Here is a 13,849-nt window from a genome sequence, read left to right as displayed (position 1 = left end):
TCATTAAACTTTCAAAACTGTTTTCTTTTTTGCTTAGGAAAATGAATTACAATGAGCTAACAGAGATCCCATATTTTGGAGAACCAACACCTAATATTACTCTACTTTCATTGTAAGTTAAGATTTCAGATCTTTCATTTAATTATGAATTGTGTGTGTGTATATATGTACATACATATATACATATATATGTACATATGTATGTATGTATTACATACGTATATGTAGAAATCCCATCTTGGAGAACCAATACTTGTTATCACTTTGCTTTCACTGTAATATAACAGTACAAGTTGTTTGTTTTTCAAGTACCTATAATTATTTAGTATCTTTGTTTTGTAGGGTCCATAATTTTATCCCAGAAATAAATGCAGAAGCATTCCAGTTTTACTCTGCTCTTGAGAGTTTAGACCTCAGTTCCAACATAATAACAGAAATCAAAACATCTTCATTTCCTCGAATGTCACTGAAATACTTGTAAGTAAAATAGAGACCTAGATTTACTCAGTTGATTGGGGAATACTTTGTTGAGTAAACTGCAAGGGAACAGTGGGCTGGGCAGTGACTGGTGTACTGCCTGCTTCTGGGTTTACTTTAAAGTGCATTTCTATCTCTCATTGGTAACCATATTCCCTCATGTCTGTTACTGTAATTTTGATATGCATGTAAAACAAGCTTAGCTTTGTGCTTTGGGGTTCTTTATTCCACTACTTCACCCAAAAGAAAGAGTGCACTGTTGCCAGAAAAAACTGCTAGACATGGAGAGCAAAGTTTGAGATTTGGTTTTTAACATTTATTTGTTTGTTATTGTGCTCCGGGTGATGGAAGTCAGAGGACAACTGTGTGGAATTGTTTTTTTGTTTGTTTGTTTTTTATTTTTTTCCCCCTTATTTTTCTTTCTTTTTTGGTTTTTCAAGACAGGGTTTCTCTGTGTAATCGTGGCTGTCCTGGAACTCACTCTGTAGACCAGGCTGGCCTTGAACTTAGACACTCCTCTGCCGTTGCCATTGAAGGCATGCAGCGCCCTTGCCTGGCCTTTTCCTCCATCTTTAGGTGCGTTCCAGGGATGGAATTCAGGTTGTTAAGCTTGTTTGGCAAGTGCTTTTACTTGCTAAGCCATCTTAGAAAAGATGCACATATACACAAAAAACATCAGTTTAAAATACTTTTTTGGTTCATAAGCATGATGATTGCTTTTGACATGATGTGCCTTTGCATGACATGTGCCTCCCATGAACTCTATTACAACTTTGGCACATGCCTTTTGTCTGATGTGAAAAAAGAGCTTGACTTGGGGTGAGGGGTAGAAGTAGCAGTTAAATGCTTTGTCAAATGTATGTAGCTAAGTGAGGATTGGAGCCAGAATTACAGACTTTGGGTAGTTATCACATTTCTTTTCTTTTGCTGCTGCCTTATCATTTTAGGAATTTGAGTAATAATAGGATAACTACCTTGGAGGCCGGCTGCTTTGACAACTTATCAGACTCTCTATTAGTGGTAAAATTAAACCGGAACCGAATTAGCATGATTCCACCTAAAATCTTCAGACTGCCTCATCTCCAATTCCTGTGAGTAACAAAATTGATGAATTATAAGACGAGTTTTCCTACATAGCAGTTTTTCTTTTAAATTGCTATTATTATTCAGCCAATTTTCTAACTGTAAAATTGTTTGTTTTAAGGGAACTGAAAAGAAACAGGATTAAAATTGTAGAAGGCCTTACCTTCCAAGGGCTTGATTCCTTACGCTCATTGAAAATGCAACGGAATGGAATTAGCAAACTCAAAGACGGAGCGTTTTTTGGCTTGAATAATATGGAAGAATTGTAAGTATCAGAATAGGAGATAGTTGTGAGGACTCTTTCTGGGGCTTCTAATGCCTACTAGCTAAGAGGTAGTTGCTTAATTAACAGAGATGCATGGATAGTCTTTCTGATGTGAGGTGCAGTACACAAACAACCTCCACTTTTTCCTCCTTCCTCCTTCCCTCCTAGGTTGAACCCAAGCCGTACACTTGCCACACCTCTTGCTTTCATACAGACTTTTAAGGTTTTTTAGTTAACTGGTATTTTTCTTTTCATTCTTAAGCTTTTCAACATAAAAATAAGTTACATTTCATACTGTTTTGACTTGAAATTACCAGAATTTATCTGGATTGGGAATCCTGTACCACTTGGCCTGTTGGTTTTGTAGATACCTAGTCCCTTTAGGGCTAGATCTTAAGGTTCTTGGGTCACTAGCGTTCAAAAAGTGTCAGTCAAAGAGAGTTTAATGGAGATTTAAAAATGTGGGTGGTATTGAGTGCCTTGTTTTGAGTTACTCACTTCTCTCTATAATTATACAGAGAACTGGAGCATAATAACCTTACAGGAGTGAACAAGGGCTGGCTGTATGGCTTGCGAATGTTACAGCAACTGTATATGAGCCAAAATGCTATTGAGAGGATCAGCCCCGATGCATGGGAGTTCTGCCAGAGACTCTCTGAACTGTAAGTGTTAGTGGTGCCTCATAGGAGGGTGTGAATGGAGTCAGTTGTTTCTAGCTTTCCTGTTTCCTTGGTTTTTGTTAGAAACACTAAACTTAGTGTCTCAATGGAGTAAAATCTGTGGGTTGGGCCAAATACAATAATTCCTAACTTTCATTATTTTTTATTTTTTTAGGGATTTGTCCTATAACCAGCTAACTCGCCTTGATGAATCTGCCTTTGTGGGTCTGAGCTTACTGGAGAGATTGAATTTAGGGGACAATAGAGTCACTCACATTGCTGATGGTGTATTTAGGTTTCTTTCCAATCTTCAGACATTGTAAGTTTTAGTTTTCTTGTTTTAAGCAAATGAACGAAAATAACTAGCTAGTATGAGTATATATATATGTTAGTATTTCATACTTCTTTTGTTTTCTATCCTATAAATAAATATTACAGCAGCTTATACTTTATTCTGATTTAATCTCCTAACAGCAAAGCCTCTTCCTGTCAGTTGGTAGTGTCAGGATGCAATCATCTGCTTTTTCTCATGTTGGGGAGTAAGTGTATCAGAACCGCTGGCTTTTGTCTGCAAGGATGTAGGTACATTAGCAATAGCAGTTCTGTTCACTGTGGTAGTTTGCTGCATGACGTGTGTGTGAGTGTGTGTGTGTGGTTTTTTGGGTCTTTGGGGGCAGTACCAGAGATTAAAACTTGATCATATTAGGCAGCACTTTACAACTGAGCTCTGTCTTCATGACTTTGCCCAAAAAGAAACTAACTTCTTTTTTTCTTTTTTCTTTTTTCTTTTGGGAGATACTTATCTCAATGTGTAGCTTAGGTTGGACCTGAACTCTTAGCTCTAACTTCCAGGTACAGGCATGTACCACCATGTTTGGTTAAATGGTGTGTGTATTTGTAAGTGTCTGTGTATGTGGTGCTGCTGCTGCTAATTGATTATTGGCCTTGTTCAGTGGAGCACTCTTCCTAGCATACACAAGACCAAAAATCAGTCAACACCAGCACCACTGGTGAATTTCATTAAGATTGCTTACAGGAGTCTGGCTTGGGTATCAGTGGCCATAGAATGAAGGAAATCTCTCTCCTCTCCCCATCAACCATTAACTATATGTAAATCCTCAGTGAGGTGTGCGGCCTTGTGAGCCTCTTCTTCCTCCATTATAGGATGGGCCTCATGTTACATAGATAATCACAGCATCTGGTGGTGTAAGATTGTTATGCCATGTCATGCCTGGATGACCGCACCCTGCCCTTGCATTCTTTCCACTCTCTCTTCCATGATATTCCCTCAGCCTTGGTGCATGTGTGTGCACATGTGTGTGCTGCTTGTGTTTGTGTGGTGATTTCAGTATCCCATTTATGGCTAAATATCAGTACTCATTATGAGTCTCTGCAGTTAACTGCTGGCCCACTCCAAAAAGAAGCTTCTCTGATCAAAGCTGATAGCAACACTAATCTATAGTCATAAGCAATTATTTAGATGTCAAATGTTGGGCACATTTGGGTTTTTGACCATGTTTGTGGCGTGGGCCTCAAATCCAATCACAGAGTAGATAACAGACTTGTTGATGTTAATACCAGTGGGCACATCTTACCTTACAGGTCAGTCGTCTGCACACAGCTAAGACTGTTGATGACTGTTCCTCTCGCACTATGAGGGTAGCCAGCAGGGAGAAAGCTTCCAGTTCCAGTTCAGTTTCTCTGTCCTGAGACCAAAGCATGTGATGCCTTCACCATCTAGTTGTGGTAGGCAGCCAACAGCAGTAGCAGTTGCCTGTATTTTTCTGGGTGCCTTTGGGTTCTTCCTGGCCAATAACTTGTAGGGAAGTAACCTACCCTGGCACTAGGGTTTTCATTTAACAATGCATGGCTTCTGGTCTCAGCTTTACTCTCACACGCATGGTACCTCCATTCAAATTCTGTTGGTTTTTGTTTGTTGGCTGGTTGGTTGGTTGGTTTTAGTTATTTTGAGACAAGGTTTCTCTGTGTAGCTCTGGCTGTCCTCAAACTCAGAAATCTGCCTGCCTCTGCCTCCAGAGTGCTACCACACCTGGTTTCTGTTGTTGTTTTTTAATTCTGTTTTTCAATTAGTCTACCAAGGGTCATGTTTTCTTAGGGCAAGGGTTCTTCTATATTTATAGCTCCCCCCACTGGGATTATGGGCATGTGCCCCCATCGCTCAGCTCAGTCTTTAATTGACTCTCTTTCCTACCCTTTCCTCTCCCCTGTCTCCTCTTCCCCCACTCTCTTGCTTCCTTTCCCAAATAAGCTTTTCTACTTATAGTCCCCTTCCTACTTTTGTCTCACATGGGTTCTATCCCATCCCTTTAAAAATGTCTTTTGTCTTTTCTCATGGGCCCTGTTCTTATAATTTAGATTTTTGTTTTGTTTTTTTTGTTTTTTGTTTTTATTTGTTTGTTTTTTGAGACAGGATTTCTCTGTATAGTCTTGGCTGTCCTGGAACTCACTTTTATAGACCAGGCTGGTCTCGAACTCATAGTGTTCTGCCTGCCTTGGCCTCCCAAGGGTTAGGATTAAAGGTGTGCACCTCAACTGCCCAACTAATAATTTAGATTCTTAACAGCTCTTAAATAGGATACTTGGTGATTATCATATTCAAAATTAATAAGTGGTTTCAGGAAAGTGATGGGCTCCAAACTTTGGTACCTAAACCTCCAGTGAAAAGGAGGCACAGTAAGTATGAGAAAATGCTCATATACTTAGGATACACAGTGTCTCAGTTACTATTATACTTAGTTACTTAGTTCTATTGCTCTCAAGAGCACCATGACCAAGGCAACTCTTATAAAAGAAGGCATTTAATTGGGGACTTGCTTGCAGTTTCAGAGGGTTAGTCCATGAACGTCATGGCAGGAGCATGGCAGTAGGCAGGTGTGGCACTGGAACAATACCTGAAAGCTACATTCTGATCCTCAGGGAGCAGACTGAAAAATTGGGCCTGGTATGTGACACACCTCCTCCAACAAAGCTACACTCCCTCTACCAAGGACACACCCAATCTTTCCCAAGTAGTTCTATTAACTGGAACTCAAACATTCAAACATAGGAGCCTATGGGGTCCAGTCTCATTCAGACCACCACATTTTCACTCCCTGGCCCCAAAGCTTGTAGCCATATCGTAATGCAAAATGCATTCAGTCCTACTTCAAAAGTCCTCATAGTCTTTCATAGTCCCAACACTATTTCAATTTCTAAAGTCTCTTTTGAGACTCAAGGCAGTCTTATAACTGTAACCCCTATACAATCAAAAAGCAAATCACATACTTATAGCATACATTGGCACAGAAAATACATTACTGTTCCAAAAGGGAGAAAGGTAAGCATAGTGGGAAAATACTAGACCCAAGCTAAACCAAAACCCAAGCAGGGCAAACTTCAGGTTCCTTATCTCCATGCCTAAGTCAAGGGGCTTATTAGATGACTTTTTATATCTCATTTTTAGGCCTCCTTGACATCTCTGCCTATGACATTAGTCCAAATCTCTTCAATTTAGTCTGGCAGATTTTTTGTACAAAGGGCAGAAAGAAGCCATATTCTCTGCCAAAATGTCACAAGTATGGTCTTTAATATTCTTCCCTTCCAAAACCTTTTGAGCTGGACCTCCACAGGCCATATTGTTTTCAGCACTGCTGTCTTCCATGCTCCTACTAGGATGGCCCAATTAAGCCCTACTTACAGCATTCAACTGCTTTCCTAATTTCTGAGTCCCAAAGCATTCCATATATCTCAAGACAACAGTGTGGCCAGGTCTGTCACTGCAATACCCTGTCCCTGATACCAACTTCTGTCTTAATTCTACTGCTGTGGTAAAACACTATGACCAAGGCAACTTATAAAGGGAAACAGTTAACTAGGGGCTTGGGTACAGTTTCAGAGGGTTAGTCTATAACCATCATGGCGGGGAGCAGGTAGGCAGCAGGTAGACAGGCATGACACTGGAGCAGTAGTTGAGAGTTTACACTGAATCACAGGATGGAGTCAGAGAGAATAAGAGTGGGCTTGGTGTGGGCTTTTGAAACCTCAAAGCCCGTCTCAAGTGACACACCTCCTCAAACAAAGCCGTGCCCCTTAATCTCTCCCAAATAGTTCCACCAGCTGAGAGTCAGTTATTCAAACATGTGAGGCCATGGGGCCATTCTCATTCAAACCACTGCACACACATGCATACAAAAACCACGTATACCTGTATATGTAGATACATAAACTCGTATCTGCTTCCTTCTGCATCCAGAGTGCTGGGATTAAAGATATGTGCCACCATATTCTACTGATTATTAATTTTGCACCCCCCCCTTTTTTTTGTTTCTTGAGACAAGATCCTGCTGTGTTATCCAGGCTGGCTTTGAGCTCTCCATCTTTCTGTCTTAGTCTCCTGGGTCCTGGGACTATAGGCATGACCCTCCATGGCTCTCTTGATGAATAATTTCTATTTATTTTCTCCTGTGGAGGAGGGGAATATCCTGAAGATATATAGTAAAGTAAAATGAGCTATGCTAGCATTTTACTTGAAGGCTAATCAAGAAGAAACCTCTTTTGGCATTCACAAAACTTTATATAATCTTATAAATCAGAAAGTGTGTACCTTAGTTTAGTATGAGATAGCTTTAGGAAGCAAAAGTAATTAAGTGCTTTTAAGATAACTGGTATTTCATCAGCACATGATGTATAAAAGTGTACTTCTGAGAATGGAATAGTGGATTTTAAAAGACAATACTTTTAAAGAAAACATAGTGATCACTCTGGCGTGTGGTCATATCATTTTGGCTTCCTGGGGGGATGTTGGCTTGCTCTTGAGCTGTGAAGATCAATGTTGGTATTACTCTTAGAGCTATTAACTTTAAGGGCCCAGAGGGAGTCTTGAAGCACCCAGGAACCCCGTGAGTCTAAATTACACTTGCAAGCTGTATCTATCACCTGTATCTTGAAACCCTCCTTTTTGTAAGACCCTGCCTACAATTTTTAATAGGCTAGTACAATTAGATATGGTTAACTAGGAAGATGATTAGCAGGTTACTTAGTTTGCTTATCTACGTTAATTAATTGGTTAATCTTTTTGAGGCTGAGTCTCTCTATGAAGTCTGATTGTCCTGGAGCTCACTATGTATGTAGGTCAGGCTTCTTTGAATTCATAGACATAAAACTGCCTCTGTCTCCTGAGTGCTGGGACTAACCTGGCTGCTTAGTTAATTATTAATGTTTCTGTATTTATCACAGGTATTTCTTTAAAAAGCAGGCTTGAGTCTTCATCATCAATAACTCAAGAATTGAAATTACCAGCCGGGCGGTGGTAGCCCACGCCTTTAATCCCAGCACTCGGGAGGCAGAGGCAGACGAATCGCTGTGAGTTCGAGACCAGCCTGGTTTCCAAAGCGAGTCTGGGACAGCCAAGGCTACACAGAGAGACCCTGTCTCAGAAAAAAACAAAAAAGAATTGAAATTACCATGTGTCCCTAAAGCTGCCATATCAGGATGCTTCCCAGTGGTATGGTCATATTGGCTAACAATCTTTTTCTCCTTGACATTTTCAGAGATTTGAGAAACAATGACATTTCATGGGCCATAGAAGATGCTAGTGAAGCCTTTGCTGGACTCAAAAGTCTCACTAAATTGTATGTATCTGTGGTGTTTGTGTATACCTAATATCTTTTCAAGGAACAGTTGTAAATGCTATTGGATAATGCTTATTTTTATGGCCAGAAAGTCTGAGCCTTTCTGTTATCTCCTAAAGGAAGGAGCTTTGTTTGTCAAATAGTTTGTTGTTGTTTAGGCACTTTATTTTTTAATTAACTACTTACTTTACATCCTGAGTGAAGCTTCCCATTTGTCCTCCACGCCCCCCAGCCCCATCCCTCTTCTCCCCTCCCCCAGATCTCCTCCTATGGATATCAACCAGGCATGGCATATCAAGTTGCAGTAAGACTAGGTTCATCTTTTATTGAGGCTAGACAGCTGTTAGAAATGTGAGGAGGGCCTAAGGTCCATCCCACGCATGATCTCTGGTTGGCTGTTCAGTCTCTATGAGCCCCTATGGGCCAGCACTTTTTATTTATAAAGTATTCCTATGGAAATTTACTTTTTATCATAATTACTTTCAGGTTACATTGTAAAAGATAGGTTCCATCATGGCATGTTCATGCATACGTTTCATTATTCTTTGTTGTCATTTACTCCCCTTCCCTACTGTCCTCTTCTCACTTCCTCCCTGCTGTGGGTGGTTCCCTTTTTACATCCAGGGAGTTCCTTTTGCGTTCCTATGACATATGCACCATTCTCTATTTCCCATCTTCCTTTTAGGTCTGTTCTTCCACTCTCAGAATCCCTTTTCTAGGTTCATGACCTACAACCTCCCTCTCCCCCCATATGTAATTCTAAGTCTAGGTTCTGCATGTGAGAGAAAATGTTTGGTTGCATCCATTTTCCTGCAAATGCCAAAATTTTATTTTTATTTTTTGGCTGCATAAAATTCTATTGTATATATGTGTTGCCTTTTCTTTGTCCATGTGTTTTAATGGACATCTAGGCTGGCCCATTTCTTGGCTGTTGCAAGTAGTGCAGCAGTGAACATGGCTGTGTAAGTGTCTCTGAGGCATATTGACTTAGAATCCTTAAGTACCTACCAGTAGCACAGCTGGCCATATGGTAGCTCTGTTGTCAGTTTTTGGAGGAGCCTCCATACTGATTTCCATAGTGCCTGGACAAGTTTACATTCTCAATCTTACGGGATTTAAATAAGTTACTGAATACAGAGTTTTCCATTCAAGTAAGAGAAATGCTCTGAGAAAATGTAGTAGACCTGGCAGTGTGTTTAATGATGTGAGATGTCTGGGGAATCAGCTTAATAATAGGGGAAAATACTCTCCCATGAAACATTTTAGGTCTCCTATGAGAAGAATTTCTCCAAAGATAAATACTTGTCTCAATGTCTTTAATCTGACCATGTGTTATTAAGGAGAGAAGTGGGAACTTTAACCTCACTTAGCTTAGGCAAGCTTTCAGTATTTTAGTGGCTAGGATGATTGTTCAGAGGACTTTCATTGAGCTATGAGATCTTAATAGACACTTTCATGTTATGCTTTGGATTAATGAGTAAGTTCACAACTTAAAAATGCTAGCTTTCATTAAGCTACAATTTAGTGTGAATAATTTTTCCCTTAGTGATATCTCAGTAAAGCCATTAAAGGGGCTAAAGGGATGCTCAGAGGTTAGGAATGCTTTCTGCCCTTACAGAGAACCTGAGTTGGGTTCTCAGTACCCATATTAGGTGGCTCATAAGCACCTGTAACTTCCACTTCAGGGGGTCTTCCCCAGGCACAGCACACAGCATGCACATACCTCTCCCCCACCATATACACACAGATACATAACTAAAAATAATTTTAAAGAATATGTTAACATGCCACGATGTAAACATTAAGCACATTCAATTTTGTGTTAATTTTTAATATTTAATGAATGTAATTTTATTTCAGAATCTTGCAAGGAAACCAGATTAAGTCAGTTACACAGAGAGCATTCATTGGTCTTGAATCCCTTGAGTACCTGTAAGTATTTCATGTATTTTTACTCACTGTATAATCTTTGTGAAGGGGTGATGGTGCCTGCCTTTAATCTCAGTCCTCAGGAGGTAGAGGCAGACAGATCTTTGTGAGTTTGAGGCCGGCCTGGTCTACATAGCAAGTATAGGGCCAGCCAGAGTTGTATACTGAAACTGTCAGCTGGAGGTGTTCAAGAGCATTTAAGCATTTATGTAGCTTCACTATAGAAATAGTTATTGATATTCCATTTCTTTTGATTTCAGAGATTTGAACAACAATGCTATAATGTCTATTCAAGAAAATGCTTTCTCTCAGACTCACTTAAAGGAACTGTAAGTAAATTTTTCCCCCTCTTTTAGTTGTTAGTACTCACTGTATGTAAAGTATACCATTTGTATTCCTGGTGCCCATAGAGGCCAGGGGAGATCATCAGATCCTCTGGAACTGGAGTTACAGATAATTGTAAGCTTTCGTGTGGGTGATGGGAATTGAACCTGGGTCTTTCCAAAGAGCAGACAGTGTTCTTAACTACTGAGCAGTCTCTCCATCGCCTCATTGCCTGTAAAGTAAAGAAGGTGACTCAGATGTATTTCAGAAGCATATGCTTTAAGCAAGAGATAGAAAAGTGTTAACACTTGAGTTGTTTCAGTGGTGGTGTCATTTAGAGATAACCCAGCACTTAACAATCAGGAGTGTGTGCTCACAAGTGGGAAACCTTAGCGCCATTTCTGGGCTTCCGTGTGTACTTTACTTTCTGGACTGTCAGAAATACATGTCTCTAGTTTTTACCCTATGATGGGGTTAAAGTGGGTAACAGCTGATTTTTTTTTTCTTTATTTGTGAAATTGGCCTAAGATTTTGTGTTACCAATTTTAATGTGTTTAAACTACTATAATGTTCAGATACATTAAATGTTGTGGTAGAAAAAAGATAAGTGTTTTATACTTTTTTTTCAAGTACAACTTTTAAGGTAATTTTTAAAACGTGTATGGGTGTTTTGCCTACATGTATGTCTCTGTATCATGTACATACCTGGGGCCTGTGGAGGACAGAGCAGGGTTTCAGAGCCTCTGGAACTGATATTGTACAGACAGTTGTGAGCTGCCATGTGGGTGCGAGGAACTGAGCCTAGGTCCTCTGAAAGAGCAGTGCTTTTGACCACTGAGCCACTTCTCCAGAACCTCCTATGTAATTTTTAAAAAATTGCCTTTAAAGATTATTCTATGTGTATGTGCTAAGTGTATGTAAATGTATCACATGCATGCGTACATGAGTTCAAGGAGGTCAAAGAAGGCATTGAATCATCTGGATCTGGAGTTGTGGGTGGTTGTGAGCTGCCTTGGGGGTGCTGGATAACAAGTCAAGGTCCTCTATAAGAGTGCTTAACTGCGAAGCTATTTCTCTAGCTCCCTAGGATTGGTTTTATTAGTTAAGAGATTTTTCTGAGTGAAGGAAGTTAGCTGGGAATTCTTATTAATTTAAACTGGTATTGGAAAAAATCATTTTATTTTAAACAACTTAGGGGCTACTCAAGAGACATGCAGTAGAATCAGTTCATGTCAAACCAGTGATTAAGAAAAGAACAGAGGGGGCTGGAGAGATGGCTCAGAGGTTAAGAGCACTGGCTGCTCTTCCAGAGGTCCTGAGTTCAATTCCCAGCAACCACATGGTGGCTCACACCCATCTATAACATGATCTGATGCTCTCTTCTGGCCTGCAGAGATACATGCAGGTAGAACACTTTGTACATAACAATAAATAAATATATCTTAAAAAAATAAAATAAAAAAAAAAATAAAAAAAAAAAGAAAAGAAGAGAAAGCTTTTAGAAACTTTTACAATAATTTGATAGTTCATGACATCTTTGTTGTTGTTTATAAAAGACTTAATCTTGGACAAGTAACATGATGCAGTGATTAGTGAGCAATGGTGCCTGCCATCCAGCCTCACAAGTCGTTCTCTGCACTAGGATATATTGATTATACACAGTAGGTTTCATTATAGCATTTTATGTAAGTATTTTGAGCATATTCACTCCCTAATTCATTTGTCCTCTTATCCCTCTACAACTCCCACTAATCCTCTTTCCACGTAGCCCTCCACATAAGAGCATGGCGTGAAGCCGGACATAATGGTGTAGGCCTTTCATCCCAGTACTTGGGAGGCAGAGGCCAGCAGATCTCTGACTTCGAGGCTAGGCTGGTCTATGTAGTAAGTTCCAGGACAGCCAGGATTATAAAGAGAGACCCTGTTTAATAATTAAAACAAAAAAAGACATTTGTGTATGCTCCCCCTGCCCCAGCATGTGTGCCCACATACATGGTAAATAAAAATCTAAACAATTTCATTTTAAAGGATTGATTTGTAATAGGTTGGAAGATTTAAGAAGTGATTCTCACTAGAAATATGTTTTTATTATTTTTTAATTTTAATTTATTATAATTTGTTCAGATTACATCACCATTATTATCCTCTTGCTTGTATCTTTGTTTTTGTTTTTAGGTTTTTTTTTTAGATAGGGTTTCTCTGTGTAGCCTTGGTGTTCTGGACTTGCTCTGTAGACCAGGCTAGACCAGGCTGGCCTCGAACTCAGAGATTCACCTGCCTCTGCCTCCCGAGTGCTGGGATTAAAGGCATGCGCCTCCACCGCCCGGCCTCTCGCTTGTATTTTTAGAAATATGTTTTTAAACTTATATCAGACCTTCCCTCCATTCCTTACAGCTTGCCACAGTAGGCAAATTGTTTAGCTGGAAACACAGTGTGTCTTCTCAGAATGGGAGTAGTGGTTACATAGAGTCATGTGAAGATACAATGAAATAATTTGTTTACTGAGACACTCATTCATCATTCATTTTGTACTGTATTGGATCATGGTTCCTACCTCATAGTATATTAAGGAAGTTTATCCTAAGAAAGATAAAGAATTAAGACGATGAGGGCCAAGGATTTATAGCTTGGTAGATAGGCGCTTGTCTCGCATGTGCAAGGTCCTGAGTTTATTTCCCAGCACTGCAAAACAGTGATGATGAAATTAGGATAAATAGATGTACATGTGGAGGGTTTAAAGAGATTGCTGAGCACTGATCCAAGCACATAGTAAAACCAAATGCCTAAAAATACCAACAACAAAAATCAAAATATGAAAATCTGGACTATGGATGTAGCTAGTTGGTAAGATACTTGTCTCATGTGGAAGCTCTGGATCTGTTCCCTAGCAGTGTGTTAACCAGGTGCATGCCTACAATCCCAGCACTCAAGATGTAAAAGCCGGAGGGTCAGAACGTTTAAAGTCATCCTCAAGTACCTATCTAGTTTGAGGTCAGCCTGGGCTACACAAGACCCTGTCAAAAAGCTTTGAAAAACAATCATTAGTTACTTTTTGCTATGTTACAGAAATTAGAGGGATCTTCTAAAGTATTTGGATTTACCTCTAAGCTTAGCTAATTTATAAGGATTCATTTCAACTACAAATCTGTCTATCTTTTTTATACCAGTATAGTCTGAGGGTCAACAAAAAAGCTTTAACTATTACGAGAACCTAGTTCAATGTATGCTTTGGATAGTAGGCTTGTATAGTTTCAATATAAAGATTCATTAGGAAAGTTAACAAGGGACAAGTATTTGAACAAACTTCAGTCAGGCTCCTGACTCTTTTAGGTGTAGGTGTGTGTGTGTGTGTGTGTGTGTGTGTGTGTGTGTGTGTGTGTGTGTGTGTGTCTGTCGACCAGGCTGGCACTGAACTCAGAGATCCACCTGCTTTTGCCTCCTGAGTGCTGGGATTAAAGACATGTGCCACTCCACCCTGGCCC

General features: G+C 39.8%; 1 protein-coding gene across 2 annotated transcripts in view; it reads left to right on the top strand.

The window, feature by feature from the left end:
• Window positions 1-13,849, top strand: part of LRIG2 (leucine rich repeats and immunoglobulin like domains 2) — a 58,664-nt gene that overhangs the window by 16,151 nt on the left and 28,664 nt on the right. For both annotated transcript variants that reach the window (XM_084755371.1, XM_084755370.1), the window contains exons 3-11: window positions 38-112; window positions 343-477; window positions 1,425-1,568; window positions 1,682-1,825; window positions 2,344-2,487; window positions 2,660-2,803; window positions 8,034-8,114; window positions 9,975-10,046; window positions 10,304-10,372. In XM_084755371.1, coding sequence (XP_084611497.1) covers window positions 38-112; window positions 343-477; window positions 1,425-1,568; window positions 1,682-1,825; window positions 2,344-2,487; window positions 2,660-2,803; window positions 8,034-8,114; window positions 9,975-10,046; window positions 10,304-10,372 — 1,008 coding nt within the window. The remainder of the gene's footprint in view (window positions 1-37; window positions 113-342; window positions 478-1,424; window positions 1,569-1,681; window positions 1,826-2,343; window positions 2,488-2,659; window positions 2,804-8,033; window positions 8,115-9,974; window positions 10,047-10,303; window positions 10,373-13,849) is intronic.

Source organism: Acomys minous, assembly GCF_964271855.1.
Source record: "Acomys minous genome assembly, chromosome: 14".
NCBI lineage: Eukaryota > Metazoa > Chordata > Mammalia > Rodentia > Muridae > Acomys > Acomys minous.
Note: the sequence above shows the minus strand (reverse complement) of the source record. Positions and strands in the feature narration are given on the sequence as shown.